The sequence below is a fragment of the Falco cherrug genome, chromosome 13 (genome assembly GCF_023634085.1).
Source record: "Falco cherrug isolate bFalChe1 chromosome 13, bFalChe1.pri, whole genome shotgun sequence".
In the NCBI taxonomy this organism is placed as follows: Eukaryota; Metazoa; Chordata; class Aves; order Falconiformes; family Falconidae; genus Falco; species Falco cherrug.
In genome coordinates, this window is record NC_073709.1 from 23,105,782 (window position 1) to 23,126,542 (window position 20,761).

Genomic DNA, 20,761 nt, shown 5'->3' on the forward strand with positions numbered 1-20,761 from the left:
CTGCCGGTGGTCTCCCCACCATTGCCTGCAGGGGTGAGGGCCCCTCCGCCCGCTGACCCCCTGCTCCCACCGGTGGGGATGACTTTGGAGTGCCAGGCGCGCTCTGTGTACACCCACCCACCAGCCCTCTGCTGACAGGAAAGGGACACAGCCTGGAAAGGGTGCCAGTGCCTGGTGGCGGTGGCTGAGCTGCCTGCCCAGGTTACCTGCAGGCAGTGCTTGAGCTGAATTTATTGTAAAAAAAAATAAACCAAAACTAGAAAAGACATAACCCCCTCCTCCCCACAACAGGTATCCCAAGTGTTTACAAAAATCAATAGCCCATCATAGTTTAGGGTCATGTGATATTAGTCACTGGGACTATTTTTTTTGCTGTTGCTACATTTTCTCTGAGGAAGAGAGATCTAATTTAAGAAAAGGATTATCGTACCGCACCGGGTGGCTACATGCTCTCCAGTCCTATGCGATATCGAGGTCAGTGCTGCTTTACTGCCTGTGCCTCACCCCAGAGAAGCTGAGGTGTTAATCTCCTGGGGGGCACGTCTTCTAAGACACGCTTGTGAACAGCAGCGCAATGTTTTAAGTAGTTCACAAACAGTTTAATCCTGAACACCAAATGCTACCCTCACACAAGGTGTGGGGAGGAGGGAGGGAGGAGTCGAGCAAGAGGGAGGAGCAGTCCCAGGAGTCTGATGTGTTTGAAGGGTTAAATTGAAATCAGGATGAAGGAAAAAGAAAATGGGGTGACAGTAGATACTGAGCTACAGGCCCATGTCTTGTAAACGGGTAGAGAAAATGTAGCTTCCAGCAAAGCTCTGAGGATCACGGGTCAGTGGGGGAAGATGCTGTAGCTCCGGCAGTGCCCGCACAAGCGTGCCCTTCGCAGCGTGCCTCTGGCACAGGGGATCGGTCTCGGCAGGTGAGGCTGCATTCGGATTATTACCGCTTCTATACCCGAACAGAGATCAGAAGTAACTTTGCATTAATCTATTAATGCTGAGGGAATTAAAAAAGTTTTCTTCACGTGAAGCTCAGAGCTTCCTCTTAATGACCGCTTCCCCCGCTGGAACCTGCGCACCGGGTGCCCCGTGCTTGCGTGGTCACGGCCCGGGTGCGTACGGGAGAGCGTCAGGCTGGTAACGCCCAGCAGCCCCCCGCCGCGGGACAGTGTCACGGCGGGACCCCGGGGCACCCCTCGGCCGCCACCGAGTCGCCGTGGCTTGTGACCGTTGCGGGAACGCCCAGTGGCCCATGCGAAGCCCCAGGTCACGGCGTGCGTTCCGGGATCCCGGCTGTGAAAACGATTTGGGACCTGTAATCCCCGCCGATACTTCGCCCCCCCCGCCCCGGCTCGCCCGCCCCGCCCCGCCCCGCTCCCCTCCACGGGACGCTGCGGCCACCTCTACCAAGCGCTGCCTGGCGGCGGGGCGAGGCTCGGCCCGTGCCCGGGGACCTGCCCGTCGCCTCACGGCTCCGCCTTCCCCCGACGTGGCTTGGCACGGCACCCGCCCCTGCCATCCCCGGGGCGGTGCCGAGCTCCGGGCCCCGCCGTGCGACAGCGGCGCGACAGCAGCGTGCCGTAAAGCGCGGCGGGAGCGCCCCACGCGGTGGCCGCTGCGGCCGGCATGGGGAAGCGGCGGGGTGAGCGGGAGCTGCTGCGCAGCCTGAGCAAGAGGCAGAAGAAGCACCTGAGGGAGTTCGGGGAGGAGCACCCCTTCTATGACAAGTGAGTGCCTGGGTGGGCGCGCTGGCTTCCAGCGGCCGCCGGGAAAGGGCTCCCCGTGGGGCCGGCTGCTCCGGGCCCCTGTAGCCGCGCTCAGCCCGCGGGCGGCCCGGGCGGCGGCTGGTCCCCGCCGTGCTTTCCCCGGGCTCCCTGATGGGTGTGTGTACTGGGGGGAAGCGGGACGGTGCACGCTGGAGCCGCGCTCGGTGCCGGGCTGCCGCGGTGTGCCCGTGCCGGGTCCGCAGAGGCTGCGAGAGCAGCGCTGGAGCGGTGCGACCCGCGGCGGGCGGCCGGGCGGGCAGGGTGTGGGGCTGCCGGGGCCAGCCTGCGGGCAACCGGCAGCCACGTCCAAGCCCGGTGCGGTTCGGTGCTGCCGCAAGGCCCGGGAAGGCGCCGCCGTGCCGCCCGCCCGGTTTAACGCAGCGGGCGGGCGGCCTTCGTCCCAGGGCCCTCCCGGCCTGTGTCGCGGGGGCGGTAGGCAGAGCCCGGCCCCCGGGGAGCAGCCCTGTGCCTCTGTCCGCTCAGCTCCCGTCTTTTTGCAAAAGCTGAGGTTAGTTTAAGCCCAGCTTGTACAGCGTCTTGTTTGCAGAACTGCAGCTCTAGCACTGGTTAATTCCTGCAGCGGTGTCTTTTTCCCACTTCACAGGTCAATATTTAGTGCTAGAGGTAAGCTCTTGTTCTGTCAACCATGTGTAAATTAACCTTGTAATCACATTCCTTTGAATGCTTCATTTTCTGATTAAAGGCAGACTGTACTTTAAAACAGCTTGCTTCTTGATCAATTGTAACGCTTGAGCACCTAGGGTTCACATACAGAGCATAGCATCATCTGAGAGAGTAACCTATCAGGGTAAGTGCTGAATCTATTTTCTTAGGGAGAATCGTGTGGTGCTTTGGTTTTAAGCTTTAACTTCTTTAAGACTCATATAACTTGTGAGTTTCCTCTCCTTATTTCTTTCATCCTGTGTATACATCACTGACAGAGTAATATATTTCAGCACTTTCCTTTCAGGGTTTCTGGAAGACCAGAAGCAACTCAAACCTGTGAACTGGTAATATATTTTTATTTCTGCCTTTCTTTCACCTTTGTGAAGTTCAGTGAAGGGGAAACGCTCAGCATTTCGCATTACCACCTTTTTCAGGCTGATTATGTTGTTCTCTTGTTGTTGTTCTCTCTGTAATCTCAGGTTGATTATGTTGTTCTGTGCTTAGGAGAAAAAAATGAATGTGACTTCTGTGTGGCTCTGAATTGTTTTCTACAATGTTAACTCAAAGCTGTTATACCATGAGAGGGCAGAAGCAGCAGGAAATACCGTAGCTGTTCCTGAATTTTTTGCATGTTACTTAATCACAGTGAAAAGTAAATCATACTTTTAAGTTGTTCTGATAATGTTAATAAACTTAGTGTTGCACAAGTTAGGAGGTGCTTCGTTCTGTCTTGAATGAAGAAATATGTTAATGCTCATTCCTCTTCTTCAGGTTGCCAGTGCTTTACTTTTCTTTCAGTCAGGATTTGGTAATCTCCTTTATCATCAGATTAAGAAAAGACTTCAAAGTTTTGATATGGAAAAATTAATTCTTCTGGTTCATTTGTTTCCTTTAGCAATTTTGTGCATTGATATTGTATTAGTGATTTTTCCTTTTTGGGCTGAAAGGAACTAAGAAAGGAGTAAACAGTGCTGCGCTTATACTCCTGGTTTTGCTGTAATTTTGGCTATAACTTGGCACGCTGTCATTGATTTGTGTGAGCCTGGGACAGAAGAGGCTCTGAGTTTAGCTTGTGTGAAGCTTAGAGCTTTACAGCTGAGCCAAACCTGACTGACTCCGTGGTGGGCTATTGTCAGCTGATGGCTAGTGCACGCACTTTCTTGAGAGCAAGAAGCATTTTCAATGTACTCTGTCCCTTGTATGTGTGCCTTTCTACAATGGCTGCTCTGTGTGTGGTTTTCTTAGGAAAATCCAGTGCCAGTTCAGTAAATGCCTTGTCTGTGGACATCAAATGTACTCACTCAGCTGAGACTGAAGGAACCAAATTTTGTGGTGCTCTAAGTCAAATCAGTGCAGAATGAAGCACTTCAGCTTGTCTACCGAGATGCTTTCAAAATCAAAATGGAAGTGTCTGGCACCACTATTTGCATAAAATGGTGGGTTTTGAAAAATTCCGTTGCATTTGTGTAAAGGTGGGATGGGAGAGTGAAAACAGCACTGGAACTGGAGGTGAAGGTATCTGCCTGTTGCCTAATATAGTGTTACTGTTGTTGCTGTTACACTCGTGTTTTCCCTTCCAGTCTGAGAATTCTGACAAATCGAGTGCAGAAAGTGATTCAGAGGCTGAAGTGGAACAGGTGTCTGTGTATCACAAGCTCCTGGCTACCCTGAAGACCTCTCCTGAGTCTGAGAGTGAGGAAGAAGAAGATGAAAGCGAATCGGAAGAAACTGGAGAAAGTGAGACAGAAACGGACAGCGAAGGGTCCCAGGAGACTGGAGAAGTAGATGGAGGTGAAGAAGATAAGAATGATGTACCAGAGAAGGAAGAAGGTAGTTTGTCTTTTCCCATGCTTTGCTAAATGTTGTTTCAGTTAGAAGGTTTGAGTAACGTGTTTTAGCCAGAATCCTGGTGTAGACTGGCTTGTTGGCTGGGTGCTCTTCTGGCTTGGAGACTCTGTTGCTCTATTGTGGGTGGGAGCAGCAGCTGGTGAAGGATTTAGCAGAGGAGAGGGTAGCTGTGCTCATTTTCCAGCAGACAGCTCGCTGCTGCTTCCTCAGATGTTGTTTGTGCGGCAGCACAGAGGAAATCCACATGGAGCAGCATACCAGGGGTTCTCACCCACTCATGGGAGATGCAAGCTGTTCTCTCGCACAGCATCTGGCTTGGCTACTGCCATCGAGAGGAGGGAAAAGTTTGCCTCGTAGCAGAGGAAAGAATATGTAAATTTTAAGGAAACCTCCTTTATGGTGGGGCAACTTCATTCATGAAGTCTGCAAGGAAATTCCAGGAGAAAGGAGTCAACTTTTTATTATTTCCAGTTATTTGGGGTCTTTGGAAACTGAAACTTACGTTCCCCAAATAGGTTATTTATTTAATTTTCTCTGGGGAAACATATGTTGTGTATTATGTTACATTTGGCAGACTAGCCAGAAGTCGTCTTTGCTGTAGAATACAATGCCTACTTTAGCTTTTTTGAATAGAGTATAGGGAGGAAGAAAAATTGGTAACTCAAAGGGAACAGCCTGGCTAGCAAGAGGTGCCTACAAACAGTAACTTTTCCAGGAGAATATAACCTGTTTCTCTCTCTAACAATTCACAGCTACAGACACAGCAGAGCAGACACGTGGCCAGGAGCAGGCTGATGATGCAGGTGCCTCTTGTGACCCAAGTCATGGAGTAATTGGGGAGTTTACTGATGTGAAACACGAATCTGAATTTAGCTTGGAAACCAATTTCATGGAAGAGGAGAGTGGAGATTGCAATGCTGATAGGAGAGACAGCAATTCTTCACAAGCTTTTTCAGAAGGTAAAACACAGTATGTTTGTGTTTAGTGGTCTGCCTCTAGAGGAGTATCTGTAAATGTGTAAATTATCAAACACTGTAATGATAACGCTATGTAGCGTCTGAGTTCTGCTACATTATTCATTGTATTGCCCACATGTGAGCTGGTCCATAAGGGACGCTTAGTGCTAATGCAGATATGTAGCTGAACCATTTGTTTTCTGTAGCCCCTGTGGACTGGGATTCATGCGTAGTTCCTGTTATGACCGATAATGCTTGAAATATCAGGAACTGGAAATGTGTGTGGAGAACGTTATCTTGTTCTGTTGCTTTAATAGTAGTTTAAAAGGGTCGTGTAATATGGAGGGCCCTGTAAGCGTGCATTTGACTATGGGAGATATTCTTGGCACAGACAGTGCAGGAGATAATCACAAAGCTGACCTCTGAGGGCATCCTTCACAACTCAGTGGAGTTAGAGTTGAGATTCTGGGAACCTTAGGGCAGCCACAGTAATTTAGACAAATGCTCAGGGCTCTCTGAATTTTGAAGGTTATACAGAGGAGTCTGAAGGCACATGGCATCAGCGGAGCATCTGTGTGGTATCTTTTAAGGGTGTAGCCCCGAATCTCATCACTGCAGTGCGATGGTGGGTGCAATCTGAGCTCCAGTGTTGGAGGCATCCCACCATGTGTAATACAAATAACTGTGTGCACGGGTGTGTGATCGTTCAGTGATATGCCACACATTGGCACTTGCAGAGCTTCCATTCGTATTTCATGCTCTGTGGTTTTAATATCAGATGGCATAGTTTGAGAGAGAGAAATATGTTTGTAGCATCCCTAGTGATGCTGGCTTGTCATCTTGGAGCAGCAGCTGACATTAGATCTGGGAGGCAGCCTAGTTGATACATGAAATGTGTGGAAGCATCAAAGGGCCATGTGATAGAAAAAACAGCTCGTTCTTGTTACCATGAGAATATTACTTAGGCTGTTGGTATTGCATTTTAATGAGAACCATAGCTCTCCAACTGCATGTAAAGTATCCGAACAGCTTTGTTCAGCTTAAAAATGATGCACTGCTTTTCAGTGGGTTCCTGTAGCTTGGAAGTGGCTTTATAATCTAGTACAGAAAATGAGTCGCCTAAGATAGCAGAAGGGAGATGAATTTCTGCTCTAGTCTGAGGTCACTAGTATTCCTGCAAACGCTTCATGTTGGTTTCTCTGCTTTATCTGACAAATGCTGGAATCAGTAAAACTCAACTGAAGAGAGAGCTTGTATTACAATTAAGTAGTACTCTGTTCATTTGCCTTGCTGGAAAGATTTTCTCAACAGTGCCATGATCAGCAAATGTCTTGACTTTTGCCTGGGTAAGTTGTAGGTAGGCTAGATACCCATCGACAAGTGCTAGTGTTCTCTAATTAGTTTTCTTTATGCAGTGAGTGCTGCTGTGTTGCAAGGAGTATACAGGGTTTGGCTTTCAAAATAAGCTTTGCATGTGGCTTTGTGCATGCCAGTGTCTTTGAATATAATATGATTTTACAGTTTCTTGCCTCTCCTTTCCTTTCCAAAAAGAAATGCTGATTAGATAAGTCAGACTTTTGCTCACTTCAGGCAATTTTTGCCTCCCTTCCCCCAAACCCGCCTAATCTTTCTGTGCTTTATCACAAACTGTATTCATATCACTGGCCAAAGATGCAAAGCTCTGGGCCAGAAGCGTTTCTAAAATAAGAAGGTCAGTAAGTTCACTTGGGTCTTTACTATTGACAGCCTATTTCACCTGCAAGGGATGGATGTGTCAGAGCTTAAGGCAGAAAATTGCCACGATGTTTTCTACTACATATTGCTTTCCTGTCCAACATTTGTTTTGTGATTGAAAGTTCTAGTACTTCCATAAGTGCTTTTTTTTTTTTTAAAGCAATCTGTCAAATCTGTTCTCTCAGTTCATGAAGAGAAACTCTGACATCTTTTCTCTCATCTCCAAGTGCTTTGAAATAACTAGTTTTAACTGTGATGTTGGCCAGCGTGGAAACTCTTAATCTCATTTGCAAATCCATTCTGAAACTCAATTCCAATATTAGCTACAGTAGTTCTAAGGATATTTTTGTTGTTGTTGTTATAAATAGATCCATTTAAACAGCACATGGACAAAGAACTTGAAGAAAAAGAAGTAGAAAAAATGTCTACGCTTCCTAAAACTTCAAGTCAAAGCCAGGTAACATTCTGTGGCTGTCCAGAGTTTCTAAAGATGCCTGGATGAAAATAATCCTTTTTTTATACAAGTGAAATAGACTCAAAATGGTTACTATTAGCTTGTGGCACTGGAAACATCAAGATTTTGTCACTTGCTGAACAGTTTTCTTGACTTAGGGCTGAGCGAGAGTTGAAATTTAAAGTCTGCTGTTATATAGGCATGTGATGACACGTGTGAAAAACAGCTTTGGAGTTTGATCTGTAGTCTCAAACCCACAGGTTTTTAAGTACACTTGACAGCGGGTAGCAACCGGAATGGTTTCTGAGTGGTAACAGCACGATGCCAGGGATCTGTTCCGCAGCTGAACTTGTGAGCTTACCGTGTACAGTCCTAAAAGTACTTGTGATGCACTTTCACATTGTTGCTTCGGGATGGCTGTATCTCTGTACACATTTACAAGCCAGTAAAGGGGAGTTTAATACTTACATTGTTAATACTGGAAATAATAGGTGAATTACAGTATCAGAAACGCACCTCATTACTTGAGAGACAATATTGGTTTTCAAAATACTCATTTTTAGACAAACCTTTGCTTCCTAGCTTTTTCACATTTGATTTTGTTTTGGAGACTTGCTTTGCATTCTGGTCAGCCATATGCTGGGTGACATTCATTGGAAGATATCCAGTGGTTAGTCAGTAAGAGAGAAAGTTGGGATTTTTGTAAAACTTTATTTATTTTTCTTTTTTGGACTATGATAGCCAAAAGTACCAGTGCCACCTGAAGCAATGCATAATGTATCTTTATTTAACTTGGTGTAGCTAGTATACAGAGATAGATAGGGACAACTTGCGTGGCAGAAGGCTTACAGTTTAGAGTTTTCCCCTACTACACTAGTAGTTTTTGCCCTTAAAATCAGACAGACTCCCAACAAGATTTCATTTAGCTACTGATTCACAGTTTCCGGGTTTAGTCCCTAATGGGGTTTTGTTTCCATCTTTAACCAAAGTACGTACCTCAGTGTAGCTGACCAATAAGTGTACTCCAGGGTTCTCATCTTGTCCCTGGTTTGTACCACTGATTTGCTGCGTGGGTTAGGCAGAAATTCCATCCTTCCTCTTCCTCAGTTTTGTCATCTGCAAAATGAGGATAGTTATAGACGTGTCACTGCAAAATAAATCCAGCTCTACTGAGCTCAAGTTTATTGTTATTTACCCTGGCAGACTAAAAGAGATTGCACGTTGGAAAAATGGTTTCAACTGGTATTATGAAAAGATGATTTCTCAAATTTCATTAATTTGATTAAATTGCCAGCTGTGGTGATGTGCTTTTAAGTGTATGAAGTTTGGTACATATGATTCCTGAGTTGTTTTTTCTGTTGTTGGTTGGGTTGTTGGGTTTTTTTTTCAGTGGCCAAGGCTGGGCCAGCTAACATTTTCTTCCACTTTGGAGAAACACAAAACTTTGAAAGCAGACAAAGAAGTTGATATGAAACAGCTTTATCTTCACAAGCCTTTAGAATCCACTTGGCCAAAAGTGAATAAACAATTTCTGTCCTCAGTGAATAAAGCAAGTGATCCATCTTTTAGCCCGTTACAAAGAGAGCTTTTCTGTATCATGAATACGTACCGGGACTTGTTCTATCCAGAAAGAAATGCCTTAACAAACGGAGAAGAAATTAGGCATGTTTACTGCTTGCATGCCTTGAACCATGTTCTGAAGGCAAACGCCCAGGTGCTCAGCCACAATGCCAAACGAAGAGACCAAAAGCCAGGGGCCGATAATGATGACTACAGGGATCAGGGCCTCACTAGACCTAAGGTAAGAGAGCTTTGTTAATGTGATTTCCCCCATCCCCACCCTGGCCATCTGGTCAGGCTGTATAAACACCCTGGTAGTTTATCCAAAAGTATTTCTGTTGCTGCTCTCCCAGGTGACATGTACCTGGGCACGTGCTTTTCCGCATCCCTTTGTCCTGCCTGGAAGTCATCTGTTGTGGCCAGATCGCAGGCAGCACCCTGTGAGCAGCAGTGAGCACTAGGTTGTTAGCCAGCCCGTTTCTTTGCTAAGCCATGGGTTTGACCTTTTTCTTTGTGCCCCTATCACTACAGACTGACATGTCACCTGTTCCTGCCTCTCGTTTCTAAACCCACCGGTACAGAAAGGTGCCTCCACATTGAACTTCAGTGTTAGTGCAGGCAGTATAGGCTGTCACCCAGTGTGGGATGTCCCAGAAATTTTTTTTGGCCTTAGCCATCTGTAAGGACTTGCCTGCGTGGAAGGATCCTTCTGTAGCTGGGAGACTTCAGGGAATCCCAGCACTATTACCAAGGCTGCCTGCCACAGTTGGTGAGAGGGCCTCAAACCGAGCCTCCCAGGATTCGCAGCATCCTCTAGTTGATAACCAAGTGGAGCCAGCTGTGGCTAGCCTGTCGCTGGTGGTGCCAACCGCCTGTTGAACAGTTTCAAAGTTGGGTTTCAGTGTTTGCTGCATGCCTGGCAAACGCCTTTGGTTTCTGTGTTGACTCCCCAGTTAGATACTTACATTTGAGTGCTGTGCAGAAACTAGTGCCACCCGTCCAGGAGCCAGCCACAGACCCTGTCTGGGTATTGTGGGAGCTCTTGCTTGCTTGAGGGTTAGGAAGAGCAGGAAGAACATGCTTAGTTTTCAGTTCCCCTGGGTGTGACATGGGGAACAAAACTGAGCTGCTGGCTAGTACAGCACATCCTCCCTCCTTGCTGCACATCAGAGTTGTTTTGTTTTGATTGTTGGGATGCCCTGTGGGTGCAGATCTAAGTCATAAAGTTACTTAACACGCAGTTAACTGTGAACATTCATATTCTGTGGATTATTCTGTTGTAACTGTTGATCTATGCAGGTGCTGATGATAGTGCCCTTCAGGGAATGTGCTTTGAGGATTGTGCATATTTTCATCAGTCTTCTTGAAGTGAATGACAAAAAAAAAATAGATGTAAGTAATAAAAAGCGCTTCAAAGGGGAGTTTGGCTTTGACCCGGAAGAGAAGCCCCCCAACCTGAAAAGACCTGAAGATTATGAAGCCGTTTTTGCTGGCAACATTGATGACCACTTCAGAATTGGTAATGACCTACTGAACAGATGATTTTTGTCTTGTAAAAAACTGAGAAGTTACAAGTTCTTCCTAAATGTCTAGGAGCTGTCAAGGGTGGAAATTCTGGTGAGACTCTAGGCTCTGCGGTATTCGTGCCAGTTTTGCACTGGCAGCTTGGATTTCTCTGAAAATCTTTCCTGCTTTGCCAGAACTTAAAAAGGAAGAGAAAACACAAAAGTAATTATTTTCTACCAAGCTCAGAATCACTTAAAATGCAACGATTCCTTTATTGTAGCAGGACTGTCCACACCTGATTTTAAAGAGGATAGCCTTGATTGTGCAGCAAATTCTTTCATGTTATTAAAAGAAATAAAATCTTTGGGGTTTAATCAGCCTGTTCACAACGTCCCTTGTGATCAGTAATGGTTGGAACAAAATTCAAGCGCAGTACTGAGCAAAGCAGTTTTCTACTGTACTGCCCATGGTTTTCGTGAAAGCAAAGGTGTAGCCAGCAAGTAGGACTGTTGGACAAGTAGCAGATTTGAGACTTTCATAATACTATAATCTCATGCTGTTTTAGTAACTCACTATGCAGAGAATTAGCTAGTGGCTTGGTTTCTGGAGCTGCCATGATGAGTAGGCAGTTCTTGTAACTTAACTTGACAGATCAGAGGCTTTTGAAATTACTGCCCCTTGAAAGATAAATTGGCATCCCAAGAAATTTAATGGTACAGTGGAAGGTGTGAGTGGGTCCCACTCAGTCTTTCTTCTTTCCCCAGTGCATGTCTCTTGGGCTGAGAGCATCTTACTTTCAGTAGCGTAATAATTTTCCTTTCAGTCTTCTCCCATACCACAGTCTGCTGGATCCACTTTTACTAGGTGTGAAGAAATGCTTGAAGAAACTTTGAGTGCTGTTCATTACAGAAGCAAATCATAGAAGCAGAATAATTATCCTTTCTAACTGTGCCTCACACCCTGTTACTTCTGCACAAAGATCTAATTTAAAGCGCATTTGTTATGCCTTACTAAAACCACCATTTCACATTTTTAAACAGAAAAGACTTGATGTTGTTAAAACTTATATATGCTGTGACAAGTGATACCTTCTTCCTGGAAATTCAACCAATTGTGCCTGCTTTTTTGGTCTGTGTTTATCATTGGGTTACAGTAGATAGCAGGAGGGGTCCCTGTTGCTGTCTGTGTGAAATTCTTGCCTTCAGCTGTGCCCGTGATTGCTGGCCTCACACAGAGAGGGAGAGAGGTTGAAGGGACACCTTTGTTGGGCAGACTGCAGGGGGTGGTTTGAATAAGGTCCAGACTAACTGGATTTTTAAGATCAGAAAGCCGTGGGTCCTAGCAATGTTGCCACGTAGTTATGACACAGGTAACAAATTCCTTTGATTCTTTCCTTTAACATGAGAGGTGATGCATAAGCTCCTTCATCATGTACACCACAACCTGCTGCCTGAGAAGCCCTGCCAGGGAAGGTGCAAGACTGGTTATGCTTTCAATCACCATAACATGAAGAACCTTTTCCTTTTTTTAAGTAGCAACTCTTGTGGCCCTGTGAATGCAGGCAGTTTATACCCAGGAGGTCCACAGTGTATCTTTCATGACAGATTAAAGTGTTACTGTAGTACCTAACAGCAGAGACCAAATCCTAGGATTTAGGGAGAAAGGAGCAGTAAATAGCTTCTGCTATTTTTTTTTTCTTTCTAAAGTTCTTCAGCCCCCTCATCCTCCTTTTTAGCAGAAAATCACAAAAAATGTGTTTCAGTTAAAAAATGTTGTCCAGGCTATGAAAAATCTGGAAAAAAGTACTACTGAAAGAGTTTGCTGAACTTCATGAAAATCTGCCAAATGCTTGTCAAATGGGGGTGCGGTGGGTAAGCACTTTTTGGGGAAAGAAGAGTTTCAGACAGATTGGTTTTGTCCAGCTGTAATAGTTAGTTTGTGTTAAAGGGGAGGAAATGTAGGAAGTTATGATTACAGAGCCTGCTGGAAGAATATGGTTGATAATTGACTTTAACTAAGAAAATGCTGTTGGTTGTTGTTGGACAGGGGTTGCGATTCTTCAAAAGAGTATGAGACTGTATGCACCATTTTACTCATCAGACATCATCATTGCCTCTCCCCTGGGTATAAGGACTGTTATTGGTGCAGAGGGGGAGAAGAAGAGAGATTTTGATTTTCTGTCGTCAATAGAAATTCTCATAATTGATCAAGCGGATATTTACCTGATGCAGAATTGGGAACATGTTCTGGTGCGTTTTCCATATGCATTCATTTTTCTGTTGTACTGTGTCTTCTTAGTCTGATACAACTTAGTTTTGGCAGTGAGCAGTATTGCTATTTTTTATTGACTTGATTCCAGACACGTATGTTTGTTCCTTTTCCTTCCTCCACCCTGATGTTTTCCTTATACTAAGAATATTCCTTCTACAAATTTCGGTAGTATTCGGCAGCTTTCTCTATAAATCTTAGTATTTGGTGCTTCAGTAGCGTATTTCATCAGAGATTTTTTTTTTTTTATTTTGGACAGTTTTAATAATCTCACAGAATGAGATAATGCTGATTCTTTTAATCACATGTGGGAGAAAATATGCCAGCTGTCTGGCTGCCCGGTGTCTCTCTCAGCTTGCAGCCATGTGAGGAATCTGTACAGCCTAATTCGGGTTCCTCCAGAAAGTAGCAGGACCTGGTGCTTGTCTCTGCTGTCTGCAGAGATACTAAGCATTAGTTGTGTCCAAATTTAAACAGTATGAGGATTTTCCTGTACATGTAGTGAAAATGGAGCTCTTGGATTGGGCTGTTATGCAGTAATACCCGTGCTTTTTGGCTTTCCGTTAATAAAAGTTTGAAAAGTTGGGATTTTTTTCCACATAGAAGCATCTTTGAAGTACCTGGGCCAGGCATTTTGACAGCATCATGTTACTGTACATTTTGAAGGAGCCCAGAAGGTGTCTTGTTTCCTGGGGAGTTTCAGGAAAGGTACGTGAGCCTACACAATATCCAGGGAATGAGTCCTGGAGTCTGTTTCCAGGTTTTTCCTTTGGGTGCAACTGCCAGCCATGTGGTGGCAGGGATTGCCAGTCCTAGGCATCAGTCAGTGAGGCCAAAATGAGATTGATTTCTTCACTTGCACCCAGACTCTCCCTGAATGCAATGGGAACCGCACCTGGGCTTCTTTTAGCTTAGAAACCTTGGGCCCACTGACTTCAATACAAACAAACATCCCATTATACTTGTCCCGTGGGAGAAGACTGGCAGCAAGGGTTACCGTTACTGATGACTAAAGAGATGGTACCTTTCAGTTCTGTGGCAGGAAATCAAGTAAATTATTCTTACTGTGGTCAATAAATTCCAGACAGTCATGCCTTGGGAGATCATTACTGTTTTATATTCTGTGCTGTCTTGCTTGTACCTGCCCACTTTGTGCAGTTAAGGCTCTTGCAGCTTGGGTGCAGGGATGTCAGTAGCAATGCGTTTCCATCTCTCTGTGTAGCACCTGATGAAGCACATTAACCTGCTGCCTCTGGATTCCCATGGGGTAGACTTCTCCCGAGTGCGAATGCTGAATCTCAATAACTGGTCCAAGTACTACCGCCAGACGCTGCTGTTCAGCGCGCTTCAGGATCCCCAGATCAACTCTGTCTTCAACAAACACTGCTTCAATTATGTGGGGCAGGTGAGTTCAGAGATAAGCTGAAAGCCTCCTCTTAAATGCTGGTGGAAGGCAGGGGAAGAGGAACAGAAATCCCAGCACATGGAAAAATTCCATAACTCAGTTGCAGAAAGACTGTGCCGGTCACTTCCATTACCCACGTATTGCAGTCTGCATCTCCGTGATGCTGTATGATGATTTCTGATGCTGTGCCAAAGACACGAAGAACTACTCTTCTTGCAGCAATACTTTATTTGATGCTTTTCTTTCATAGGTGGCTGATTTATGTCAGAAATCAGATTTCTTAATTTGACACACACCAGTTACCTTGTTTATTTTGTTGTTAAATGGAGGGTTCACCTACTTCCTTTTTTTTTTTTTTCCCTCCTTCTGTATAAGCAGCACTAATTGTTATTACTTTGAAAGAAGCAGGAAAAGTAAAAACCTTAGTTGTCTGTCTCAAATACATGGAAGTCAGGGCATAAGCAGTGGCCATGTATATTTAACATCTGGTATGTGTATACGTGAATATAGTTTTGTATTGGAGCTTTTTTAAAAGCAGCCTTGTGCACTGCTTGCAGATGTGAGTTAGGAGCAGAAAGCTGACTGGAGCGTGGCTGCCTTTGAACCACTGCTTCCCTAAATGTCCTACTTTGCTTCTCACAGGTGGCCGTACGCAACGTACCGCTCAGCGGCTCCATTAGCCATGTTGTGGTCCAGCTTCCTCACGTGTTTCGGAGGCTAGAAGCTGAAAACTCAACTGCTGTAATAGATACAAGGTACTCTGTGTTCCAGACTATTTTGCTATGCCCTAATGACTACAGTTTCAGATTTAGTTGTGTACTGTTCCCTGCAGAGCACAATGTGACTTCACCGCAGAAGTACACCTTCATTAGTCTTCAGATGAAGGCTGAAGACTGCACAGGTGGAGGGGAATACTGAACTTCTCCTTGCCAAAGGCACTTGAGAATAAAGTCTGGGAAAGGAATACTAGTCTTTACCATAACTGCAGTACTGATAAAGCCTTTGCTTTATACCTTCTACACGTATAGAAATCCTGTGAAGTTAAAGAATTATTTCTTTAGTCATAGTCAAAATATAGTCAAAATCTTCTGTAGTCGGTTCTCTGATATTGTTGCTTGAGGTCATATCAGTACTGGAAAGATAAGCGTTAACTCTGGTTAAAATATATTTGTTTTCTTAACTGAGGTTTCGGTTTTTCATCGACAAAGTGTTGCCTGAGTACCGCGATGCCATCATGTCACACACGCTCATTTATGTTCCATCGTATTTTGACTACGTGCGTCTTCGTAATTACTTCAAGAAAGAGGACCTGAATTTTACTCACATTTGTGAATACACTAAAAAGGCTGGTGTCTGCAGAGCAAGACGGTTCTTTCTCAAGGGAGAGAAACAGTTTTTATTGTTCACTGAGCGCTTCCACTTTTACAAAAGGTGAATAGTAGGCAGAGTTTTCCTCTGAGTTGAATGTGTGCTGGTTTGGAAGTAGAGCCTGACCTTAATCATAGTTGGGCTGTATTGCTTTTTTAATCTGTTGCATCCCTCCAAGGACTTCTTTGACTGAAGTAAGAGCTGTTGGTTAATTTTAAAATTTTTGCATGTTGTCAGCAGTCCCTTGCAGAGACTCTAATACTTTGGTATGTACAGGGCTTTATTTGGGAAGGTTAGTGCTGCCAAGTTCCACTGATGATAGGACAGAATAATATAGCCTGCAAAATGGGATTCATTGTGCCTTTTTATTGCGGCACAGATGAACACGAGTATTACACAAAATTCTGGAAAAGGATAATGCAATACAGCAAGCTGAGGCCACCTGGAAAATTCGCTATGTCCTGACTGGAGCTATTTAGAAGTTCCTAATGGAACAGGTTTTTTCTATTGGCAGATGTTTTGGCAAATACAAAGAGTTTCATGAGGCTCACTCTGATCAGGCTTCACTGTTTTAAAATCCAAGCTAAAGAAGCTGAATACTGCAGAAATTGGTGGTGGTCTGTACTTCAGAGGAAGTCATTGTACTTGGCAGTATTAGATATTCCTCCGCTTAAATTCCACATCTGTGTTTAGTTTTCAGTCCATGACACAGTGTTTGTAGAGTTGAACTACAACTGGCATGCATTGAAGTTGAAAATTGGAAGAATAGAGGACTGGTGTTTTAACATGTAGATTTTGCAAAAATGAGCCACAAAGTTACTTTTTTTCCCCCCCCCCCCCCCCCCCCCCCCCCTCCTGCTACAGGTATACGATAAAAGGTATTAGGAACCTCATTTTCTATGAGTTACCAACATACTCCCACTTCTACAGTGAGATTTGTAACATGATGAAGGCTACGGACAGTGGAGTGGATGCTACTTGGACCTGTACTGTGCTCTACTCCAAGTATGATGCTCAGAAATTGGCTGCAGTGGTTGGCATAGATCGCACAGCTCAAATGCTACAGTCCAAAAAAGATGTGCACCTCTTTGTTACAGGAGAAAATGAATAAGTGATATTGCAGACTAGACAACTGGATGGACCTGACTTGCGTTTTACTCCTAATGCACTTTTTGATGTTGCCTTTTAAAAAAGTTTTAAACTTTTTATTCCCTTTCATTAAATATTGTGTTGAAATTGTTCATACAGTATTAAATTTCGTATTTCAGTACTTTGTCCGACAAGAAACCAAGGATGTCATTCAAGAAGGCAGGAGTTGGGGAGTATCTTCTGTATAGAAACAAAATCAATCCAGAACTGCTCTTGTATATTGAAAAACTCACTCATCAGTAAGGATTGATGCTGTGACTGAGCTGCTTCACTTCATTTTCAGGTGTAGCAAACTCACCTTCTTTTACCAAAGGCAGCTTTTTCCTGTAATCTAGGGGAAGAAACATGCCCAAGTGTTTAATGTAGTCAATATTTTGTAAGCCCCCATAAGGGAGGTGCGGGCGAAGTCTCTTCAGCACAAGCCTGTTGTTGAATGAGAGTTGAACTTGCTTCAACCTGACATGTGTGAGAATCCATGAATGTGCTTGGGTAGGAGCTACGGTTTTGCAATTTCCCTGGAGTGACCTAACTACCTCTGCCTCCTATTTACAACAGCCACTCTGGCCGGTCAGTTTTACCAGGGATAAATTTTTTCCAAAGGAAAACAGAGGTGAACTTGGCCAGGCAGATGAGCCTGGCCCTGCCTGGCCCCACAATCACCAAAGCAGTGCAGAGTACAAAACCAGCTGGTGCAGCTGCAAATACCTGTGATCTCATATCACACCATGAGTGGGCGTTTGTTCCTTTGTTTTTTCCTCTTAATGGTTGCTTATGGACAGCATGGAAGTGTCGTGATGCTGCCTCTTCTTTCTTTTCTTCCAGTGAGTCAAGGCTAATGTAAAAGGAGCTAAAAGTAGAGAGATTTTATAAGCACGTGCTAGGACTGTGGGAAGACCGTTCTGTGGAAGGAAACCTCCATCCTCTGATAAGCTTTGAGGGAGTTCTTGTCTGGGAGGCTTACGTAAATATACCAAAGTGAAATAAACTCCTTGAGTAAATAATTCTGAACAATTTTTAATCTTATTTTTGATTCCTATATTTCTTCTGTTAAACTGGGGGAGTAAGCGAAGTCCTGACATCAGACATCATTTAGTAGACATGCAAATCCATGCAGTTTCTAGCTTTGCATTTTAAGTAAAGACTTATGTTAAATTAACATATCTGCCACAGCGCACAAGAATTAAGAGCCAGCCACAGCAAAGTTCTTAGGAACATCTGTCTGCTGTACAGTAGAGACAGCAGTAGCAGCAAACAAGGGTTTTTCCTGCATGGCCTAGGGTTGACGTAGGAGAATTGTGGCTGTGCATATGAAATAGGATTAAGGAATTTTCTTCCTACACCAGATGTACTTAGCGGAGATGAATAGCTGACCTCTGAGGAAGCTCAAGTGGGATAGCTACTTAGGGAAATAACACGATGCAGTGCAGCTACTGTTTAAAGGAGCAGCAAGAGTTTTGTGCCAGAGCTTTAACTATGCAAGGATTTTTCTGCCCCCGCTGAAGTTAATGGTGAAGTGCCTTCATGGGGGTAGGGAGGGCCAAATTGTAGTCTGAGACCCTTGCAATTTATATCGGCTACCTGAGTTTGTTCCTAAGACAAGCATACTTTGAAATGTGAAATGTATATACCAGTGTTACATTTTTAATGTTGATTACTAATTATAACTCTCACCGATTTCCAAAGTAGTGTGTGAATGCCTCTTCACTGCCTTGAGTTAGTGCTCTGACATGCCGGCACAAAGCTGATGTGAGACTGCCCTTAGCTCATGCATGAGATTTTTGTCCTGCCAAAATCTTACTTGCTTTAGTAGGGAGCCTCGTAAGCCAACACTAGAAGCCCTGCCCAGGAGGGCACGCTGGCGGGTCGGGCAGGTTCGGTGTTACAGGGAGCCTGCCCCTCCACTGGTGTGAAGGGGCTTCTGTTCCCAGGTGCTTCCTCCTGCCCCTGGGCTGTGTGATGTTCCTGCGCCTCGGGTGTTGGCCCACTTGGTGGTGGAATCACGGTGAACTGGGGAGATGATTTGGTCTTGTTTAAAACTTCTCCTTTGCTCCCTTTTTGCTTTATTTTAAGAGTGGCTCGGAGATGGCAGGTGCTGAGGTCAGAGTTTGGCCCATCCTGGGTATATGTTTGCAGATACTGGTGCTTCGCTTGCTGGGGCAACTGCTGGCTCCAAATGAGAGAGTGGAGAGCCCATCATCCAACGCATTTTCCTGACTGTGGCTGTCAGGGAGGTGGCTGGACCTAATGCGTTCTTGTGGACACTCAGTTTTAGTAATGGAATGTTTACATCTGGGGGTTGTCTGGTTGGGTTGTTTTTTGTTTTCTGGGTTTTTTTTAATTGTTCAACACTTTTTAAGAAAGTTCAAGTTCCAACACAAATGGAAGAAGAAAAGACATTAGGAAACAAAGTTTTACAGGCTTTTTTACTTGACAGCAAGTAAAAAAAATAACCTTGGCACAGCAAGTTTTCTGCAACTTTTTGACAAGCGTGCACCAATGATGAGTAACTACTCATCTTGAGGAAACAAATGTAAAACAAAATCCTGTTGATTTTGGCGTCAGTACCATACCTTTAAGGGAGTGATTATGTTTCTTAAGAATCCTTTTTTTTGTCAGTGTTTCAAGAGAATTTCAGGGTGCTGAAAACTAATCTTGTATTCTTTTTATTTGTGAGAAGCATTGTAATGTAGCGTGAGAGCTGACTGCCTGGCATCAGGCAGACAGCTTTCCAGGCACTGGCTGCTGCCGTGCGGTAGTACCGAAGCATTAGCAGCTAGCTTTTGGGAATTCAAACCCAAGGGTAAAAATAAACTGGAATTAAGATGTTAAACAAGAATTTCTTTTCAGCATTTCCTATCTCAGGAAATCCTACTAGTTGATGACTAAGAGAAAGACATACATGTCTCTATAGGAAGATTGTTCTTCCAGCTAACGAGCTCATGTTGGAACAGCTCCTTTTTTCACTGGTAAAAGCCTAATCAGGATAATAGGTTTGCTACGTTATGTTGCTCCTTTCAAAGATGACAAAAAGGCAATGTGTTTTGGGGGTGGTGGTGGTTGTTGTTGTTGTTGTTTTGGGGTGGTTTTTTTTTTTTTTTGAAAATGTGTTTGTAGGGTAAGAGCCAGCCTTCTGCTGCTGACTGTATTAATGTGGAGGAGGGAGGGAAACGTGACCTGGGGACAGCCTGCCTCCAGTGCTGGGGAGCTGCCTCCTGCAAGGGGCAGGCCGCTGGCTTGGCAGCAGCCTTGGGAGACACGGGGCAAATCGCATGACAGAGAAACTGGAGCATTCTTGTTAACAGCAGCAGAACTAACAATCACTTTACAGCTGTGCTGTCACAGGCTGCCTGGTTAGTCATGCTCCCATGGCCTCAGCCCCAGGAGTTACCTGCCAGGGTTTGGGGGTTGCTTTTACTTAGTGGCCAAGTGTGTCTGATGAAACAGTTTGTGTATGTGGATGCGTGAGGGGGCTGTGCAAAGGGGGAGAGGGGTGAGGGCAAGTGGAGGACAGCAGACCCTCCCATCAGAGAGCTAGCCCAGTCAGGGACCTGCCCCACAGAGGGCTCCTCTCTCTGCACTGGGAGGGAAGCAGGTGCCCCAGGGAAGGTCACTGGGGTGAACCTTCATCTCTTCCCCTCCCCAGAGATGCCGGGTGACCCTTAATCCCATGGAGGAGGTGCAGGTACTGCTGACACACTGGCAGGCACCGGTGCTGGCTGAGTTGTGCCCCGCAGCAGCCCAGGACCAGGGGGACACAAAGCCAGCAGACACCTGGCTGCAAAACCCTGTACGGGCTTTATGGTACGTGCATGTTACTGCAGCCAGCCCATCCTGGTCAACACGAGGCTTTTGCCCACATTAGATCCAAGATACAGTTCAGTCCCCTGTAGCTTTAAATCTCATCCTCTGTGCTGAGCTTGACAGTAAAGGGTAATTAATTAGTACAGGGCTGGTTACATTGTAATTAACTATTAGCTTCAGCTGTGCTTGGGATTTGCTTGTTTCATCAGGTGGACTGTGAGTTGGGCTGAGACCACCGACTCTTGGATGGATAAACAGCTAACAGGTATGAGCTGGTCATG

The 20,761-nt window shown here is 45.0% G+C and overlaps 1 protein-coding gene across 1 annotated transcript; it reads left to right on the plus strand.

Moving 5' to 3' along the window:
• The first annotated feature begins 1,568 nt into the window (after positions 1-1,568).
• UTP25 (UTP25 small subunit processome component) lies at positions 1,569-16,941 on the plus strand. The gene is made up of 12 exons (XM_055726226.1): positions 1,569-1,726; positions 2,736-2,775; positions 4,012-4,261; positions 5,032-5,238; positions 7,338-7,426; positions 8,814-9,224; positions 10,283-10,502; positions 12,536-12,738; positions 13,980-14,162; positions 14,805-14,917; positions 15,348-15,593; positions 16,395-16,941. Exons 1-12 carry the CDS (start codon positions 1,626-1,628, stop codon positions 16,639-16,641), a joined length of 2,310 nt encoding a protein of 769 aa, XP_055582201.1. The 5' UTR covers positions 1,569-1,625; the 3' UTR covers positions 16,642-16,941.
• The last annotated feature ends 3,820 nt before the right edge of the window (positions 16,942-20,761 follow it).